The sequence below is a fragment of the Haemaphysalis longicornis genome, unplaced genomic scaffold, assembly GCF_048455015.1.
Source record: "Haemaphysalis longicornis isolate Haplotype H1 unplaced genomic scaffold, Haemaphysalis longicornis Haplotype H1 scaffold_4, whole genome shotgun sequence".
Lineage (NCBI taxonomy): Eukaryota > Metazoa > Arthropoda > Arachnida > Ixodida > Ixodidae > Haemaphysalis > Haemaphysalis longicornis.
In genome coordinates this window covers 121,506,006-121,527,700 of record NW_027526361.1, presented here as the reverse complement: position 1 = coordinate 121,527,700, position 21,695 = coordinate 121,506,006, and the positions used below count along the sequence as shown (strand labels likewise).

At 46.8% G+C, this 21,695-nt stretch overlaps 1 protein-coding gene across 2 annotated transcripts in view; it reads left to right on the top strand.

The window, feature by feature from the left end:
- The window catches only part of LOC144179352 (uncharacterized), a 91,939-nt gene that overhangs the window by 46,349 nt on the left and 23,895 nt on the right, over positions 1-21,695 (top strand). Inside the window, exon 1 of one of the 2 annotated variants that reach the window (XM_077707673.1) lies at positions 5,340-5,839. The exons of the other annotated variant lie outside the window; for it this stretch is intronic. Within the exon in view, the coding sequence (XP_077563799.1) occupies positions 5,792-5,839 (48 nt within the window). The 5' untranslated portion in view covers positions 5,340-5,791. Of the gene's footprint in view, positions 1-5,339; positions 5,840-21,695 lie in introns of those variants that run through there. 2 annotated transcript variants of the gene reach the window in all.

The window sequence follows — 21,695 nt, the reverse complement described above, 5'->3', positions numbered from 1 at the left end:
ATTACATATATTGCATACATCATAAAATGCAATTGCATTTTATCATACAAGCGGCCTAGCCCGTGTACTTCTTCCCACGAACATACGCTGTGAGGAGCTCTCAAGTTTGTCTCGTGGTATTGTTGTATTCTTTCTTTGTCCCCAAATATTCGCAGCAGTATCATCACATCGTATTTGTAGCATGCCTCAGGCGCCTGCAGCCTCGTTTATTTATTGAGAGCCCTTCGCTGTCGTGCTGCGTTTCGGTGTAGCGTTCTCAGAAGGTTTGCGATACGGACAGCTCACTATTCAGACTTGGCAGTGATGAAATTACAGAAATTAAATTACAGTAAATAAAATACTTTCTGCTGTAATGAATATTGTAATGAATTACTTTTGAGTGTTGGTAATTTACTAATGTAATAAATTACTTCGGGCCAGTAATATTATGAAATTTCTAATTACTTTCTCAATTACTTCTGACTACTATATAGGCTGTCCACTTCTCTTACGGCATAAAAAGTTGACCAAGAAAAGTTGCCCGAGTAGAGTGCCAATGCCCAGGGAGTCTCTGGGCATTACTACTCTACTAACGCGAATAAAAAATCGCTTCGATGAGAGCTCTGCCTGCTTTCTCGTACCTCTTCGTTCCCTTTTCATGCGTTTCAAAGGAATTTCAAAGTAGTTTCATTACCCTTGAAACGTTTTGTTATGTAATGTCATTACTTTCGGCCACCTGTAATTTCTAATGTAATTTAATTACATTTTAGAACATTCTGGGAAAGTAATGAGTAGTATAATTTAATTACTTTTTAGACGTAATTTTGCCATCTTTGTGACACTATTGAACCAACCCGCCGCGGTGACTAAGTGGCTATGGCGTTGCGCTGCTGAGCCGAAGGACGCGGGTTCGATTCCCGGCCGCGGCGGCTGATTTTTTTATGGAAGCGAAAACGCCCGTGTGTTCAAGTTTTCCGCGCACGTTAAAGATCCACAGCAGGTGAAAATTAATCCGGAGCCCTCCACTATGGCGCGCCTCATCGCCTGTGTAGCGTCGGCATGTTAAACCCCAAAAGCATCATCATCATTATCATTCTCATCACTATTGAAGAGCTCTAGATGCAACCTTGGCAGCTTTACTGTCTCTCCGTGGTCGAGGCTGGCCTTGTAGCTAAGGATGTGGCGTTGTGACGCTGCTTGAAGGGATGGCCGTCGCAATATCTGCAGCAATCATCGCCGCGATTCCGCCGACTGCTTGGTTCGCACTGTCGGAGCATGAACGGCTTACTCCTCTTCTTCTTCGGAGGCGTCCTGTTGCAGGAAGTCCTCTGCATTAGGGTTGATTTTTTGGAGGTCTGCAGTGCTGACCTGCAGCCACTGCGAAAGAGCGCTTAGGTGTGCAACGCCGGCACTTTGCACCACCGCTCTGCCGTCGTAGTGTAATGACAAAACTTGTCCAATAACTGCCGCTACGGTAGCATAATTATCGGCGGTGAAGAAGTCATGACGTCAAAGAAGTTTTAAGGTTAACCGGTTTACTTTACTGATGACATTGTCTGATACTTAACACTTACAAATTTGAAGAATACACTTAGTACACAAAGTGACAAAGACAGAAAAGAGTACAGGAGTACATAGCGGGACCTGGCTGACTGGTTTGCGGTCTGCCGACGAAAGGGCCCGACGACGGGCGGCAGCGTTTCTCGAATCAGTCCCCAGTGCAGGCCGCCCGCCCCTTTAACCGGGCCGAGAGGTTTTATATTCGCTTCAAGCGGACTCGTGGGAAAAAAGTGCATCCTGGCCCCACTTTCTGCAGCCAATCGGTGAGACGCTTGTAAACACCAATCAGCCATGTTCCGGCCAAAGAGAAAATGACCATTCACACACAGACACAACGTTTGAACTCGAAAACGCGCGTTTGGAGAATTATTGACGTAAAGAAAGTAGTTCACACATAACACGCTAAAGTACACAGTGGAAAAGACAGAAAGGTCGTTTGAGCTACACCGAGGGCCCGGAGCAGGAAAACGGCCCGCCGCTGCCGCGCTGTAACCCAAGCTGGGCCGATGGCTCCCCGTAACAGCCGCGCCTTCCGTTCGGTCAGCGCGCAAAGACGCAGGCTGCATGCCTTTCTTATAAAAAACGGGGCTTGGCAACTGAAGAACGATGCTACAAAATAGAAATAGAAAAACGAAAAATAGAAAATAGAAAAACGGGGTATTCGCGACAGTAGAGTGCGTCACTTTATCTTGAGGTTCTCCATCGCATTTGTACTTTGCCCGTGCTGCCGATCTTTGTAACCTCCCTCTTTGGTCCTTGATCTTGGGTCTGGAGCTACATTATGTTAAAAATGCATAATTGGCCAAGCTAACATTTTTAGCCGTTATATTAGCATTAATAGGCATGATTGGTAAAACAATCCCTTAGAAAAAAAAGTAAAAAATAAAAAAGAAGAAATAAAAGACGATATACGCGAACTTAGGAAATCGAAATTCTGCTTCTTGTATGTCTCCCCAACAAAAGATCCCGGAGAAGAACGATAAATATAAACATCGTGAAAACGAACCAACTGAGCACTGCTCCCGTAAAAATGCACAAAAGGCGGAGTTAGTACAACATTGGCGAGAAGGAACACAGGAAAACTATAAAGAAATAAAGTAATCCGACGTACTCGGCTACTCGGCCAAACTTGGCTATACAGAATTCACAAGGAAGACATGAGGCGTAAGAAAGCTACTTACGTATTCATCAACAATTCCCATAATTTACGCATAATTTGTTGAGCTTTTGATTTCTCGTACGCTTGTGCTGTTGGTTACGGCAGCAGTAGGCTCTGCGGCATTCATGGAAATACATTTCCGTCCGCCCATTGTATTTTATTGTAAGTAGCTGCAGCTAACACGAAAGAAGAGAGAGAGATAGAGAGAGAGAGAGAGAGAGAGAGACAGACAGACAGAGAGAGCAAAGTGTCGGCACCAAACGGAGTTCGAGTCAGCCTTCCTGTTTCAGAAATTGATTGATTGATTGATTGATTGATTGATTGATTGATTGATTGATTGATTGATTGATTGATTGATTGATTGATTGATTGATTGATTGTAGGGTTTAACGCGCCGACGCTACACAGGGAATGAGGCGCGCCGTAGTGGAGGGCTCCGGATTAATTTTGACCACCTGGGGATCTTTAACGTGCGCCGAAATCTCGTACACACGGGCTTTTTTGCTTTTCGCCTCCATCAGAAAAGCGGCCGCCGCGGCCAGGAATCGAACCCGTGACCTCGTGCTCAGCATTGTTTCATAAATTACGTGAAGCGGCTGGATCCAGTCAGCCGACACCTATGGCGATCGCCGCAAGCGCCTTCAAAGGAGCCGTCGTGGTGGTTCAGTAGGGCCCCGTTCGAGGGATCGCCTGTTGCCCCGAAGACGCCACGGCGCAGTGTTTATTTATGTGCTTTGACGTGCGGGGTCATTGTGTGTGTGTGTGTGTGTGTGTGTGTGTGCGTGTGTGTGTGCGTGTGTGTGTGCGCGCGCGTGTGCGCGTGTGTGTGTGCGTGTGTGCGTGCGCGTGTGCGCGTGTGTGCGTGTATGTTTGTGTGTGTGTGTGCGTGTGTGTGTGCGTGTGTGTGCGTGTGTGTGCGTGTGCGTGTGTGTATGTTTGTGTGTGCGTGTGTGTGTGTATGTTTGTGTGTGTGTGCGTGTGTGTGTGTGTGTGTGTGCGCGTGTGCGCGTGTGCGCGTGTGCGCGCGTGTGTGTGTGTGTACGTGTGCGTGTGCGCGTGTGTGTGTGTGCGTGTGCGCGCGCGTGTGTGTGTGTGTACGTGTGCGTGTGTATGTTTGTGTGTGTGTGTGTGCGTGTGCGTGTGTGCGCGTGCGTGTGCGCGTGTGTGCACGTGTGTGCGCGTGTGCGCAGAGTGCGCCCGCTAGAGATAAACGTTTACATTGTCGAGGATGCCTGCTGCAACCCTCCCCATTGCTTTCTCATGTACGTTCTTTTTACGTCTCTAGTCTGAAAACTCAACCCAAAGCTGGAGAAGAATCTTCTGTTTTAGGGATCCTGCACGCGTGGCCTTGACGCCCCTAATGATACGTGCAGCAGAGTTGTAGCTCGTTTACGAAAATGAGTACGCCCCTAAACAATTTATCCGCAAGCTCGTAATTCAAAGAGCTTAGAAAGAACTACAAAAGAGCGATAACAATACGCCCGCTGCGTGTCCCTGGCCCGAGGCTGCACTTACTTAATTACCTTACTGTTTACTTATTTTAATTTTTCCGTCTTTACTTCTAGAACCCTACTTAACCTCTACGCCGCAGTCTCCTGCGCCGACTCTCTGAAACAACGTAGCTGCATCGGTTTTCCTTTTCGTTTCATTCTCGTAACATCCTGTTCTTGATGATCGCTATCGCTTGTGGTACATTTAAGAAGAGCATCAGAAGACGGGAGCGTGATGCGGAGAGAGGGGGGGGGGGGTGTTTACTTCTTTGCCTAGTAGCCTTGCCCACTCAGGCGTCTCATTTCTTGGCGTTTCGCGACCTCTACGCTCTACGCATCCGAAAAGGGAAAGGTAATTTTCTTGTGATTCGCTTGTGATGCGTTCTAAACGGCTCTCGAATGCCGTTATTGCTGCAACTCAACGGGAGCCCGCCAACGACTGCGATACGGCCGCCGCACCGAGAATTCCCAGAATTTGCCAAACGCCTGGAAAGGACGAGCCTTTAAAGCGTGTCTCGAGGCTGACCGATGTCCTTACTTCTATAAATTTTTCTTTATAGAAACCGTTACCACCAACGCAAATCTAAGTAATGAGTGCCTTTGCAACACAGACCTACGCGCATATCCAACGAAATATCCGCGTGCAAACCCGGCCCATGTTGAGTACCGCGGTGGTCTAAAACTTATTCCGCATCCCTACACTGCGACGCACCTTTGAGGCGCACTTGTAGCTTCAGATCGAAATAGCCCCCAAATTGTGAGCCAACTGACCATTCGTGGAGTTGGCACCTTTTCTGCGTGGGCTGTTCACATTGCCGGAAATTGAACGCATGCCTACACTCCAACTACCATAGCGAACTTTGTGTACCCCTCTGCGCAGCGCCGGAAATTGAACACATGCCTACACTCCAACTACCATAGCGAACTTTGTGTACCCCTCTGCGCAGCCACCAAGATAAGCGCAGCTTCAGCAATGTTCGGGTTTTACCCAGATTCCTCTGCGCTGCGCAACCACGCAACAGATAACGCCGTGTTTTTTAATAACGCTGCAGTCAGCAACTGTGAAACCCCAGAACGCACAAACGGTGGCCTCGTTGAGGTCATAGAAGTCGCGATTAAACCCGAACCAAAAGTGCGGGATTCAACCAGCTGCATCACTCATCTATCAATCGCCTCGGTGCAACAATAGCACAACGAAACAGCAGGCCCTGCCGAACACGTTGGCTAACCCGGCACCCTCCTAGTGCGCATGCGCGCTGCGCGACCGTGCTGGAACGCAAGGCGAGGAAAGAAGCAGCTGGCGGCCACTCGATCGCGTACGCGTAGCTCGCACACTCGGCCCGGAGCAGCGCCCACTGCACAGCCGCCGTCCTTAACAGCAACCAACAAACATCCACGCATCTCCGGGCCTTCGTATTTCACGTTCGGAAGCCGTGCTCCGAGGGGAACCCCGGACTTCCCGCCGCGCTGTTCAAGTGGCTGTGCGACGCCTTCCTCTTATCTCGGCTTGCAGAGCGGCGGTGGTTGAACGCCGCGAGCTGACGGCAGCACGCGTTCAAACGTCGTTGTTTTGTGCGCCCCGTGGCCTGTGAACTTACAGTCCATGATCCCGACGGGTAACGACCCGGGAATCCTGGTAAACAGCGGTATGGTAAGTGAGAATTAACCGTTTCTCTACGATTCCCCGAGTTTTCAACGTAGTTCTTTATTACCACTGGACCGACTACGACGGTTAGAACTCTTTATTGGTTACGTATCGCAGGCATTCATATCGCGGCTTGTCGTGGGTTATTTGGTGTGCGGTTAGGGGGGACTGGCTTGCGCGTCTCGAAGCCTCAATTACGACATTCACGGCGGTAAAACTCGAACCATCGGCATGCCATGCGGTAAATTAGCGATGCCGGACTCTTTCGTTGGTTCTTTTCTAAATTGTAGGAAGTAGGTGTAGTCGATGAACCTTAAAATTTATTCTTTCGCAAACCTTAGCGGCGTTTAGCTACTAGCACGTTTTGACACGACCTAACAGTGCTTTTAATGTTTTGGTTCTTGTGTAAGAGGAAAGTGCTGTCGACGACAGAAACATGTTGGAGCATCAACTCGCCTCAGCTGTTTTTTTTTTTTTTTAACTGGGTTTAGTCTGCAGCTGTCAGCAAAAAAGGGCTGTATCCCGCCAGCTGGATTTTTTTCTGACGTTATTCTAACTGGGAGCAACCATCAAATAACAAGACTGTTTCCGGAAAAGCACCAAATTTTGCGTCTTTGTTTAAACTTCAGCGAACCAGGTGGCTGAAATTTCTCTGTATTTAACCCCTCGTTGTACGCATGTCCGCTTTCGCGTGGCGGCCTTTTAGTCTTGCTGCTTGTCACTGCAAAGGTACTACAGTCGAAAGCTTTGACAGTAAACACGGGAGCGCGTGCCGCTCAATACATGCAGAGAGCTCTGGTGAGGGGCTGGCGTGCTCTCGCAGTTTATGCGGTTGGCGGCCGCACTCCCTGAAAGCGCTTTATCGCGCGGCTGCCTGCTGCAGTAGTTACGTCACGGAGTATCATTTTTTATCTCCCACTCGGGCAGCGAAAAGGAAACTTTTTAATGCGTTCGCTCCGTTTCGCGCTTGATAAAAAAAATCACGCCATATCCACGGAATGAATGATAAGTGGGGCGAAGCTCGAGAGGGGGAGATCGGTAACCGTAACTCTCCCGTGAAAGTTCGCCCATTACATCATTAAGAAAGGCGTTAAGACTGTGGGCGTACATTGTACAACTCAACTTTTATTTTGTTCTTTTATTTTGTTCTTGTTCGTTTGTTGTTTCGTTTCTTCGTTTGTTCTTTTCATTTCGTCGTTGTTATGACTGGATTGCGAGGTCCCTTCATTACGACGGCTTTATGATCTGTGAAATGAAGCGAGAGAGGTTCTTGTACTGGCTGCAATGGGAAGTTTGCAAACACTAAGTCTATACACGTTCCTCGGATCGTGGTAGCCCTTACGAAAATGCCATATATGGCCCATATATAAATTATATGTGGCCATATATAGCTATATATGTGTTCATATCAGGCTATAACTTGCCATATATGGGGACAAATAGGGCCATATATGGTGTGGTCAGCCCATATATGGCGCCAAATATGGCCATATATGGCCCCACGTGGAGTCATATATGGCGCTCCAGCCCATATATGGCTTCAATTGCATTCATATATGGCGCCAAGTACAACCGTATATGACCTGGTCAACCCATATATGGTGACTTCTACATCCATATATGGCGATACGTTCTTCGTTATACAGGGTGTCCCAGCTATCGTGCACCAAGATTTAAAAAAAGAGCAATGGCGTTACTCAAAGAATACCTAGTGCACAATGTTTGCAGTACCGTGCAGAAGCAGACAGTAATTTTTTTGTTAATGATACTTAACTAATTAATTGTAATTAATTACCTAACTCCAGAATTACTGTCCTATCACTGAAGTGTCAATGAGGAACTTGCAGGTACCCACGAGGGGCATCTAACTGCGGTATTTTCACCGACGAACTAATTGCCTACTTATTTATTATGACTGACAAATAAAACCCGCGAAATATGAAAAATATCACGTGGAGGAGCTTCCGCGCGCATTGTAAAGCAGCATCCCCATATAAGCTGATTGAAAGCAACTGCTTCCCTTGTCACCTGCCCGAAGAGACAGCGCATCACCTTGATAATGGAATGCATGGAAGGAGCAACCACAGCGAGATTTGCGGGGCGCGTGTGCAGATAAGGCACAAACTCGGTCGCGATTTCTTCTTTCTTTCTTTTGTTTATTTAATTCTGGCTAACTCAGGGGCCGCCTGTTTGAGGGCGTTGCTTTACGATGCACGCGGAGGCGCCGTCACGTGCTATGTTTCGTATTTCGCGGGTTTTCTTTATCAGTCAGAATAAATGAGTACGCAATTGGTTCGCCGCTGAAAATACCGCAGTTAGATGCCCCTCGTGGGTACCTGCAAGTGCCTCATTGACACTTCAGTGATTAGGGCAGTACTTCTCGAGTTAGAAAATTAATTACAATTAATTAGCTAAGTCTCATTACCAAAAAAATGCTGCCCACTTCTTCACAGTACTGCGAACATTATGCACTAGGATTTCTTCGAGTTACGCCAGTACTCTTTTTTTAATCTTGGTGCATGATATCTGGGACACCCTGTATGGCTTGAACAACAGCTATATGACACAATCAGATTTAAGTTTTACACTAAATGCAGCCAGATATGCGGCCAGTTACTGATATATACAATTGATTAACGCAGTTCCAAAGTAATATATATGCAAATTCTCTATTTAATTAACAATCACAGCAATATGAATTCCCTGTCAATATAAATTCTCCGAAAACACTTTCTCTTTAATTACCCAGTTACGTTGCTGATAGTTTTTCTACTATACAGAGATCTTTCCTTGCGTACTTCAAAACTGCAATTATATTTAATGCAGCTGCCTTAGTTCTTCATTTGTCATATTTGCAACAGCACCACAAACAGTTTTTATTCTTTCTTTTTCAACACAGCATTTATGTACAGCATCGTCCAATAGCTGGTTATGCTTGCTGTAAAAAACATTTCGCAGCTAACAGCCTTAATTAGTTACGAGAAAAAGATATTTTCAGTATAAAAAATAAGTAGTGGTGACATTTGAAAGCTTGAAACCTGTTTATTAATCGGAGCGCTTTCGCGAGTAGGTTTAAAATTGCGTTCAGTAGACAAAGAGAATGTTCACAAATCACACTCTGGCCTAGAACTCTTCCCGTGTGTACGAGATTTCGGCGCACGTTAAAGATCCCCAGGTGGTCAAAATTAATCCGGAGCCCTCCACTACGGCGCGCATTATCGCCTGCGTTGCGTCGGCGCGTTAAACACTACAATCAATCAATCTAGAATTCTTCTGCTATCGTGATTTTTTTTCCAGTTTGGGAAAGATATGGTGTTCTTCCACATAAAATCATTGCCTCTCAATAAATATCTCTTTTAAGTAGTGATGTGTCATATTGCACTACTTTATTGCCATTGTGAAAGTATTTGTGAATTGCTTTCACAGCTAACGAGATGGCATTTGGGTAGAACCGCTCAATTTGTCTTCCATTAATGCTCCTTGCCGGTGCGCACTGCCGCGGGGCACTGTACAACGCGCCGGATTTGGGGGCAGGCCTGGTGCATGTTTATCGAGGACGCTACACAGGGACGCAACTCGATCGGTTAGCGATAGCTAAAGCACGGCGCTGAAGCGGCGGCGCCTCCTGCGCCTACCCAATATCGCGGTCGCTACCTACAGCATGACGTGCGTGGCGCGTGATTCAGATCATTCAAACAGCCCTACAGCGCATGGCACCTTGAAAGAAAATGGACCTTTTCCAGCAGCGATGTGAGCATGTGGGCTGCCGGTCCGCCATTCTTGGAAGGCGTCTCCAGCAAAGTAAACAAAGGGGCACTCCTCAGCTTTCCGCTTGGGGAGCGGCTATGCTGTCCAGCCTTGCACGTTTTTCTTTTTTCTCTATCGGCAGCTCGCGGTGGGGTCGTAGGGGTCGTAGGAACACCGATTGGAAAGGGAGAAAGGCTTTGTGCAGGTGCACCCTTTCCACTCGCGCTAAGCAGCCCCGCGGAGGCGATCACCCCTCTTGTCACTGCGACTTCTTGGAATCACACGTTGGGCTGCAGGATGCCCCCTCTGCACCACACATTCCGCATTCCCCAGCGTGTCTTTTTCCATGTGCGCGTCTTCGCCGTCCAGTCGCTCGTTTTCTGTGTGTTTCTGTGCGTGTTTCCGCGTCTGCAAATTTTGGCAATGTCAAAGTAAGTACGCTTAGATGCCGTGCAAGTGCTGTGTACAACGATGCCGCGGCGACTACACCGCGGACACGAAGGTACACGTGTTCACGTTCCCGAGGGAAGAAAGACTGAGAAATGCATGGATACACGCGGTGCCGCGAGAAAGCCTCACCGAGAATTCCAGGGTAAGCTTTTTTTTTTCATTTTGGTATAGAATTGCGCTTCCATTTCAAGAGGATACACGTGCACGTGTAACTGGCTCCCAAGCCGCACTTTTGTATGACAAGCACCGAAGGCTTTGCTTATTGGAGGTAATATTTTTTCTAGGTATGCGAGCTTCACTTCGCGGATGCGGATATTATCCGTGTAGCCACGCATACAGATCAAGCCACTGGCCTACGCTCTCGCGGGTACAAGTGTACTCCAACAACTGCTGTCCGAGCCTCGACCGGTATAAACACGCTAGAACCAGTAGAACCGGCGTGTGGTTCGAGAATCGCTTAACCTAGGTGGTGCGTCTGATGCGTTCTTACACTCGATGCTTTACGCTTCCGAATTCTCTCGAAAAGTTTCCGCGGCAACCCTACTTTTTTTAATAGAAGCGCTGTTTTACAGCTCACCCTCTCCGTCCCCTCCTGCGCTGAAGAAAATCGTATTAACGTAAGGGCTTCTTCTCTGAAATTTGTCGTGCGTGTACGTACGTGTTGAGGTTGCAGCTAATGCGTTTCCAAAAGTTGTAATGGTGGTAGCGCTCAGTTTTCTTCAGAGATGTTAACCTGGACACTGTGTTTCCCTGTTTTACCGCCTTTTCCTGCATCTATTTTTCAAAAACTTAGTGCGGGCCACTAGTTCGGTGGAGGTACAGTCGAATGCTTTATGTCAGTAAACACGGGAGCGCGCGCCGCTCAATACATGCACACGACTTTGTTGGGAGGCTGACGCGCCCTCGCAGTTTGTGCACTTAGTGGGCGCACTCCCTGAAACCGCTTTATCGCGCGGCTGCCTGCTGCATTAGTTACGTCGCGGAAGATAACGCATTTTTTATCACTCTGTAGGGCAGTGAAAGTAAACATTTTAATGCATTCGCTGCGTAATTGACCGGAACATGAGCACGTAAAGGAACAACAGCATAGCTTGTTTGGCAAAACAAGTTTGCGGTCTCATTTATTTGAAGGATGCGGTCTTTATCCAGTGTCTTTTCACAGCTCGGATTAGGATGAAGTTTTTCACGGTGTCCACGCACAAAAGGGCGTTTTCTACTTGTGCTGTTTCGGACATCGGTAGTTTTTTCAAGTTTCTTCAAAATAATGTCTTATCTTAATTTTTTTTTACCCGTGCTAGCCAAATATTGCTTTATTACAGCCGATATAGCACACGGCTTAATGTTTGTTTTGTTATAAAAAGAATGTGCCACTGCATTGGAGCGTGACCAAACAGAGTTCGTATTAAGTTCGCTGCAGCTGATAATTCGCTATATTAGCGTTCGTTATAGCGTCGTTCATCTGTACTCCGCTGGGCATTTAAATATAGCTTACGCGTGTTAACAAAATAATATCCACGGGGCTTTCACTTACATTTAAAAGAAAAATCGGTGAATATAAATGCATGTTAATGAAATCTTAGTAGCACTATCTCCATGTCAAATCTGCCCGAGAAATGTGCCCCTTGCATGAGCATGCTCTCCTGCTGACTGTGGTTAATGAATTTTCGCTCATTTCTGTTTGTTGTTTTCGGTATTAGCACTACAGTGGGGTTAAATAATGAGGTGCTTTTTTGCCTCGTCGCATTCTCCAGAAAGGGTTTAAAGCCAAATGTTTGCACATTCCAGCCATCCAGCAGACACCTCTCCATGCAGGAATGGATGCCATTTTGGGCCACTTTTTTTCTTATCAACATAAGCAGAAAAAATGTTCTGTGGGCTGCAATGTGCATTTACATTTGACGAAGTGAATAGCTGAAGTGCATTTGTTTAAACCTCAAGCTGAATTGTCAAAATAAGGAGTTGTCGAGGTAAACAAATCAAATTTATTTTGTAAAAGTCGCATAAAGGTTTTAACATGGCCTATGGTGACAAAATTGCAAGCAATTACCTTTCAGCATCACTAATAACAATTGCGTTCTGTATCCTGTTGTGAAGAATGTAAGGCAGAATAAAAGTATTAGCAAGGGGGAGAATTAGTTCAGGCCCTCTAATTATTTGAGGATGTGACAGTAGTTTTTACGAAATTTATTTTCAGGATTAATGAAAAAAGAACTTGGACATTGACTAATGATAACTCTATTTGTTTCATTTCATTTGCAAGATTTAGTAAAGCCACAGGTAGATACAAGAAGTAAAAATAAATAAATGCAGTGAGAAACTTGTGCTTCCATCAAAGGGGCCAAGCTGGCCAAGAAGAATGCAGCCACTGACCCATCGCCGCAACAAAGCAACCACCTTAATTCGCATGTACGCGCATCATTTTTGTAATAAAATGTGGAAGGTATGTCATGAAGTGTTTGTCAGCATTTAGGGTGCAGCATTAATTGCTGCTGTTAACTGAAGTTCATTATATAAGCTATCCACGTGGTCATAAATTCAATCCATATATAGCCATATATGATGTTAGGCCGCCATATATGGCCTACCCATGTATGGCCTCGCCCATATATGGCCACGTCAGGAATTGGGCATATAAGGCAATATATGGCCTACATCCATATATGGCCCCACCCATATATGGCCATGTCAGGAATTGGTATATATGGCACACCCATATATGGCCACATATGCCCAATTCCTGACGTGGCCATATATGGCAATTTTTATATATGGCCATATATAGCATTTTCGTAAGGGAGGGTTCATATGGATACATCTGAGTGCGTATTTGAAGAAATAACTTTTATTTAGGGCGAACTTGTGCCCGAACAAGACGAGAGGAAACGAGCAAAGGTCCTTGCGTCTCGTTCGATCTCCGAGAACGACTGCCTGCGTTCGTGGCGGGATCTCTTGCGTGATCTCCCCCTCGCAGTGCACGTGCGCTCGCGCCTCCGTTGGCGAACACAGGCAAGCTCGCGCTCCCGGTGCCGAGTTTGCGCTGCCGGTTGCAGCCGGTTCTTGCGCGTGCAACGCGGCCCACTTTGCGACATCTCCGAAAGCATGCGGCGGTCACGTACCACGAGACACAAGGGATGGACAGACCCATGGCTTTAGGAGCTTCGCCCCTAAAAGCGCTCATCAGCACATGTATTCCCTGTTCTCGTTTCCAGATATCTAACGTAACTACCGCAGCAGACAACAGCGCAATCAACCGTTGTCAGGGGGTGGATCCGCCAAATCCACGAACTGCGACAATTCCCCATCCCATCGCTAGACCGCTCCGCATGCCCTGAGTAACACGCGCTCCCGTGTTTACTGTCATAAAGCTTTCTACTGTACATAAGTCAATGTCAATCCACTGCCATGCCTTCCAAACCCGTGCGACGGGCAGCCGGAGAAGTGCAAATCAGAACGAGCGTTTATACGGCGTCTCAAAGTACGCTGTGTCGGGCTCGGGTACGAGCCTGAAGTAATACCCAAATGTATCTTACAATCTTACGGTCGCGAGCCACTTCTGTCATCCGCTCAGAAGGCGACTAAGGAACTCTTACGCTTTCTACGGGCGACGGACTTAAAACACCAGACTGCACTCAAAGCTTTAAGTGTCGATCACTGAACTTGAACGTTTGGTGCTTCAGCGCTAGGCATACCTGTCTGCTCCAACTTTTGTTCATTCTTTCCTTTCTCTTTTTTGCCTATGTGCCCTTTCCCACGTGCAGGATAGCAAACTGGGATCTAGCCAGGTTACCTTCCCTGCCTTCCTCCTACATCCTTCCTTCCTCCCTACGGTCGCGAGCCTCCCCGTGGTACCGCCTCCCCCCCTTTCCTTTCTATGGCTTATTCTCGAACCATGTCTCCGATGAACCCTGCTAGCTGCTGCCAAATTATTATCTGTGGGTGCACTTGAGGCAAAACTGGTCATAAAAACGAACCCATCACCTGCCCGTTCCCAGTCTTACTTTTAAGACTCTATAGGACGGTTGGGAAATTTTCGGCCAACGATTTCTGGCGACCTCAAAGCTGCCGCGCGTGTGAGTGCGCTTGGAAATCGGAGGGGACACGTCATGTCCAGCCTGTCATGTGCCCCACAACTGAAACTCGTTTCCTGGAGGTGTTGGGAGGCTGCAAAAAACAACGTCCGCCTGTCGTTTTATTTGCGAAATTTTCACTGACAGGCTCGTACAGGGTAGTTGTCTTCGTGATCAGGCTAAATTTGGGTATGAAGGATGAGCTTATTGTCGATGGCGGGGGGGAGGGAGGAGTTTCCAACACCTGCCTGTCCGTAGCCTCCCCAAAACAAGTCTTTGCGGATGATTTATGGACAATTCCGATCTGTACTCCCGGGTCGGTGGCGTCGTCAGGAACATGCGAGTCTCGTTTTGTCTCGCCTCGTGGACATAACTACATTCATGTATTTATGTCCGCGATAAATTGAAATGGAAAGATAGAAGAAAAAAAAACTTAAAGCACGAAACTTTAACTGTTCCTTGTTTTGCAGTGTTTATTGTATTAAGAGCAGTGGGGGCCCGTAATGGTCGTTCATTTTGTTATGTCCAACCAGATTTGCCGGTTTGCTCCGTAACGTCTACCGTCGTGAAAGAAATTATGCAGTGTAGAATCAAGAAGTCAATTCATTTGTGCTTTTCCATAGCAGTAAGTTTCTAATTGCCTTAATACAACGATCTACTGCCCAACATTGAGATGCTTTCTTTGGCTATTCTCATTAACAAAATGTTTTACGAAAATCACTTCTCATGTGTACTCGGTATATTAAAAACGTTAGCGCTATCTGCGGTACAACTCAGAACTGTGATGTCAACTTGCTTAGTCCTTCCCGTGTGACGAGATTTCGGCGCACGTGAAAGATTCGCAGGATAACGAAATTAATCCACCCGCCGCGGTGGCTCACTAAGGCGTTGGTTGCGCCGCTGAGCACGAGATCGCGGGTTCGATTCGCGGCCGCGGCGGCCGCTTTTCTGATGGAGGCGAAAAGGAAAAACGCCCGTGTGTACGAAATTTCGGCGCACGTTAAATATCCCCAGTTCGTCAAAATTAATCCGGAGTCCTCCACTACGGCGCGCCTCATCGCCTGCGTTGCGTCGGCGCGTTAACCCATACAATCAATCAATCAACGAAATTAATCCAGAGCGTTACCCTACGGTGCCGGTCATGGCGCTGGGGTAGCTTCGGCACGTAAAACATCGAAACCTTGAATTCGAATTCAGTTTTGTCAGTCCCCCTTATTCCGGTTGTCAAATTGATTGATTCAGTGATCATCGGTTTCTAATTTTTTCTAGCGGTTATAACAACCTTGTACGTTCCCGCCATTTTATCACTCGAAAGCGCTAGCAGCTTAATAGAAGATTGCCGGCCATCGGTTAGCGGCCTGGCTTGGACGCGCTTCTTTTTCGCAGCTCGACAGCTCTCAGCGCGCGGCCGGGAAAACCCCGGCGGTGGCCTCGCTTTACTCGCGTCCGCGCCGCATCGGCTCAGCGTCGTTGACACGTTGCAATCTTGCTGAAATACGAATGCAATCGCGAAAGGTCGCTCGCTCGAGAGTGTAAGTCAAGGCCCGGTATAGAAGGAAGTGATGCAGGCGGGAAGTGAGTCGTGCACTCGGAGGCAATTTATAGAGCGTTCCGGTATAGAGGTGTAACGACATGCGAAGATGGGCGCACGCACTCATACGAGGAGTCTTTACAGTGATAGAATTCGTCGCTGGACGAGCTGCTTTAAGGCCTAAAATTATAATGTAGCGCAGCAGTTCGTGGATAGAGAAAGAATAAAAGTAGGCGGGATTTTAGTATACTTTGTATTGAATTAACTAGTTTGAAGTGAGCGCTTGCCCCGTGCGCTTTAAATGACTTTATACTGACTGCCATGAAATGTAAGAATACCCATCAGTAAAGCCAAAGTCGTGGGTCTGGTAAACTGCCGGTCTTTATAATGCGAACAAAAAACAAAAACTTGAACACGAAGGAAAGGTCAACTTTTTTGAAAATGTTATCGCGTTCTCTTCAAATTGAAGAATTGGGTAATGCTCAGTCCTGCGACGGCTTCCATTTAAAGCTACTCCTGGCGCCGATGTAAACGAACGCGCGAATTATATCGTACGCACCTGGAAACCTTTCGCCCGTAAAAATACTTACACACGCAGTGGCGAGGGTACTCGGTAGCCCCGCATCGTCATTCTAGCGGCGTAATTTCACTACCATTCGATATTAGTATTATTAGGAATGCCGTGCATTTTTCCAGAGGGACTCTTCACATTCCCAGGGGTCTTGCTAATGCATGACCCACGAGCTTAACAACCACCGTGTGCCAATACGAAAAGATTTTAATGCACGAACATGATCCAAACGGCCTATTTTTGTTATGCAATATATCACTTCTTTACTCAAGTAAAATAACTCCCGCTTGCGACCAAAGCGCCATCTGGTGAAAACTGGCTAAACTACAATGCACCTATTTTTTTTATTTCACCGCAAAAGTGATATATTTCTAAAATAAACAAGCTAAGCCGTTAGTAAAATTTTTATGGATTTGAAACTACGAAATGGCGCATGATATTATTTTTAAGCTCGTGAGTCATGAATTAGCGAATCCCATGGGTATGTGATGAGGCCAGTCCTCTTAAGGGGTACTCGCTTAGGAGTCCCTCTTAAGTTTAGTGAGTCCCCTTAAGAGAGTCCCCCTTAAGGGGGACTAACCTATTTACATTCCTATGGGACTTGCTATTTCATGACCCACGGGGTTAAAAAACATCGTGCGCCAAAATGAAAAGTTTAATAAACCCATGAAAATGTTCCTAACGGACTAGTTGGCTTCTTTTAGAAATATAGCCCATATGTAATCAAACACAAAATACACAAGAAATGTATTTTAGTTTATCTCGTTTTTTAGATGGCGGTAGTAGTCAACCACGCGAGAATTTTTATTTCAGTACACAAGTGACATTTATAAAAAAAAAATAAGCAAACTAGGCCTTTGTATTTGTATTTCTATGTATTTGTACAACTTTTGTTATTGGTGCTAGATGGTTTAAGACCATCGAGCATGAAGTAGTGAGTCCCACTTAACTCTCTGCAATGGCACCTAGAACACCACACGTGGGAAATCAAATATCCGTAATTTGCCAAATTTCTTATATGCATTCCACCGTGGGTAAATTGCGAAGCATCGTGGCAAAATACAATTCCATTTGTCTTCCGAGCTTGGGCCTGTTGATTGCCGCAGCGGCAGTGGCTGCCAAATAGCCACTCACGGTGCGGAAGAGGAAGAATTAACACTAGCGTCACGTTGGGCGTGGCCGGCGTTCTTAAATACGAAGTATTCTGTGCATAAATAATTTATACTAATTCGTGATGTTACGAGCAGACTGATAAAAACGTGAACCGTTAAAAAGACACCGTCATTCTTTAGGTTTCTTTTTTTTTTTTTTTCATTCCTTTCTCAGCGGGTGCGAGCGATCTCGAAAGTGGTTCTTAAACCACTTGAGCTAAAAGGCGGCGCAAATTGATGCCCGGACACGCCGCAGTGGCTCAGTGGCTAAGGTGTTGCGCTGCTGAGCACGAGGTCGCGGGTTCGATTCCCGGCCGCGGCGGCCGCTTTTCTGGTGGAGGCGAAAAGCAAAAACGCCCGTGTGTACGAGATTCCGGCGCACGTTAGCGAACCCCAGGTGGTCAAAATTAATCCGTAGCCCTCCACTACGGCGCGCCTCATCGCCTGCGTTGCGTCGGCGCGTTAAACCCTGCAATCAAAATCAAATTGATTCCTGGTGCGGTGTTCGAAGTCGTGGACCATCGTGACGCCGCCATTTTTATAAATCCACCACTTCGTGTAAATTTGTATGAGTTCATGGTTGTGACCCCTTTGCGAAGAAGTACATGGCAATCGTTGTATCTGAGCAAATATACCCGTTTTTTCTGTTTCTAGCATACCTTTCTGGAGTAAATAGGCACTAAAGGACCAATCGTGTGTTGTCGCTGCGCCTGCATCATTGCCTTTATTAAACGCAATTGAATGATTTAATTTCTTTGAGAAATCGGGGTCTCTCGCATAGAGAACCTGGAACGGTGATATATCTAGAATGCTGCGTCTTACAGCGCACGCCCAGTTCTATCGAGACTTGGACTGTCTCCAGTGAACACTCGGAAAGTGCAGTTGCCGGTGACTTGGGATGTTCTAGAAAGCTTGAAATATTTCAGAGAATTCTTTCCTCACTCGTAAAGGAGCCGCAATTTCATCGTAGCGGATAAACGACATTCATTTACAAGATTCACGCAAATCCGAGGGCGACAAGTGGCTTTACGAAAACGTTTCGCCTTGGCCTAACCTCGAACCCGTATTGCGACAACTGCGGTTCACCAGAAACAGTCGAACACATGTTCATGGTGTGCCCTACATACAGTCAAGCAAGAAATGACCTCGCGCAGAAGATCGAGTGCCTCAACCATAGTTTCCTAACTTTAAAAGCACTTCCGCGACCATGGCCATCTGCTTCGTCTCAGCGTAAAGTGCTAACCGCATTCTTTGAATACCTCAATTACATTGGCGTCGCTGAGATGATATAGGACCAGAACATCCTTGCTCTGTGCAACCGTCTATGGACTTTCCACGTGTCGCACTGACGTTCCCAACACACACGCTACCTCCTTTTTTTCATTACTTTTATTTCCTTCTTTCTTCTCTCCCTTCCTCCTCACTTCCTATTGCAACTTCATTCCCTTTTCCCCACCCCGCAGAGTAGCATGTATAGTGTTAACATTCCGGCAGACCTCACTGCTTTCCTCTAATAAAGAGCTCTCTCTCTCTCTCTCTCTCTCTCTCTCTCTCTCTCTCTCTCTCTCTCTCTCTCTCTCTCTCTCTCTCTCTCTCTCTCTCTCTCTCTCTCTCTCTCTCTAAAGAGAAAAATGCGCACGGACGCTTCGAAATGGTTCTTTAAAGCTGGTTTCCTTTCTAGCTGTATCCGCACAGTTTTCCATTTCTTCGCAGTACTTTATTATCAGTTTTGAAATATTTAAAATTTTCGTATCACGTTTTTTGCGTGAATGGTTGGTCTGAGCAGACGAAATGGCCGTCATGTGTTCTATGTCATATTCTGATGCTGCACTGGGAAATTCAAAATCTACTCTGCATAACTCACTTTATTCGGAGGCGGATTACAGCATGGCCTCACAACTGAGAGGGGAGACGGGGGAGGGCTCATCGTTTGTGGTCAACGCCGATGGACCGCCCTATTCCGACAATGGGAGAAGCGTCCCCTTTGCCCGCCGCTTATCTGCTCCGGGGGCAGCCCATTCTTGGAGGGTTCGGATGCATGGTTATAGGTGCTGAGTTTATCTCGCACACCGCAGCAGACCCACAGTCGGTGTGCTATAGTGGGTCTGACGCCGGACAGATATAAAGAAGGTGCGAAAACAAAATAGCTCAGCCAGACGGCCTCCGATGCGTACGAACATGTTGCAAACACGTACCAGGAGTTCTACTCGTTACTTCGATATCAGCATCGGCGTTCAAGATTAATCGTCAGTATTTATCAAGCATTGATTTCTTCTGCTGGAACGTATGAATGAATCGTTCTCCAGTGTGCAAATCCACGTTTTGTTGACGGCTTCTTTTTCATTCCATCCGTGTTACGCGGCTGCGTCACCAGCTGTCGGCTCCTTCTACGCCGCAGGTATCCGATGCATAAATCCGCGCGTGCGCACTTGCTCGTCTTCGTGTACAGGGAAAGCTTTCCTTGAGTTTGCATGGACTGCAGAGCATTGGCGACGAGCGCACGTACAGCCGTTTCACGGAGATCGCCGCATTCCTGATTGCGTTTGGGTGGCGCGAATGAGTTGTGCGCGGCCTCTAATGTTATGTACGAATGACGGGTAACATAAGCTCTGCGAGGTCAACCTCGATGAAGGCAGAGCCCAAAGTTCACAAAGCACAACCGTGAATCACAAGGGATGGTGACACGTATCTCCGTCACCGAGATAAGCGGCAACGGGGACACTCTGCGCCCTCTTATCGCAGAGCCCGGGAACTTTACCCGCCGTCCAACCTAGGGCGTGCGGTTTCTAGGAAGCGCTTTTTATCACCCAAGCACGCCCTCAAATGCAGCCTTCCCCTGCACCGGGAAAGCTTCCAAAATCGAGGATTGTATAAAAGTGTGGCAATTTTTGTGCGGTTCTCTAAACCAACTTCGGCAGTCGGCTTGCCTTCTGATCGAGATGTGTGCAACCGTGGAGGTTGGACAAAGAAGTACCCTATTTTCGCGCGTATAACAGCTCGAAAAACGCGAAAATTTCAGTGGCAAAGTAGGGTGAGGATAATACGCGTTTTTTTTTCTTTAGTGCAGCTTCACGGCAATGCGCACGGTGTGACCGTGAAGCTCCTACGGCCGTATGGCAATGCCGTGAAGCTCCTACGCAGCAACGCTAAGCCAAGCCTTCCATGGCAGCAATTGCGCAAAGCTTTCAAGGACGAGCGCACTCCAATTGAATTTTATAACTGAATTGTGACTTTCGCCTTGCAGTCAGTGTATTGTACTTGGTAAATTTATTTTTACATAGCGAGTGATGTGTTTATTGAGCAGTAGCGAGCGCCGGGTGGCCGTCCAGCGTGACGTTTAGGCCGCGTCTTTTTGCCGGTCAATAAAAAACGTTGTTTCTCTCTCTCTCCTGTATCAAACGTGGGGGCGATACGCGAGGATTTTTTCCCGGCGGGCTGACAGGTTTGGGTGCGGATTATATGCAGGGGCGGGTTATACTTGCGAAAATACGGTAGTCGGGTAGCTTTCATCTGAAATTTAGCATGGTGTGTGTTTCTTTTGTATGGTGCGACCCTGTATTGAATATGAATTGCGTTATTTCCTAATACTGTTGCGTTCTGTGGCTTTAAGAGAACTGGCAGCTTGTCAGATTCATACCTCAAATAATCCTGTGCAATAATGCTGAAACAAAGCTCGTAATAAGGGCACGCTGAAAGGCACTTCTTTGATGCAAGCTACAGAAATGGCAAAATCATTATTAGGTGACGGTTTATGGCAAGGAAAATAATCAAATCCTGCGAGTGAAACATCTTTGGCAATCTCACCGCTAGCTATTCGTGGAGCTGACAAGTTGTACACGACAATGTATAATTTGCTACGACCTGTGTACTTTCGCAGAAAGTATGGGAAGGATAGTTGAGTCAACAAGTTAAAATCGAGAAAAGTTGAAAAGTGCGGACCGCACCAGCGCAGTGCACTTTTTCTGTGCTGAATGTTTACTCGCTGTGAGCGAGATATACCCGTTCGTCATGATAGCTTCTTAGGTACTTAATTTTCTTTCTGTTAACCTAAATGTGTGGGATAAACATTGCAGTCAAGATGGTGTGCCCGGTTTAGTTACTACGAAGGCTGAAGCCAAGTAAAGACCGAAGATGCTCACCTTCAAGTATAAGGTGTGCATTATTTGTCGTAATCCCTGCATGCACGCGCTTAGCTAATACGTCTGGCGAGGCTTGCAAGCAAACCGGCTGGTGTGTGTTCGAATCATGCCGGCGGACTTGATGTGGGCATTCTTTTTTTTTTTTTGCGCTAGGTGCTTTTCCTTCGATAAACTTTAGTTTCGAGCCACTGTCCGAAGTACTGCTA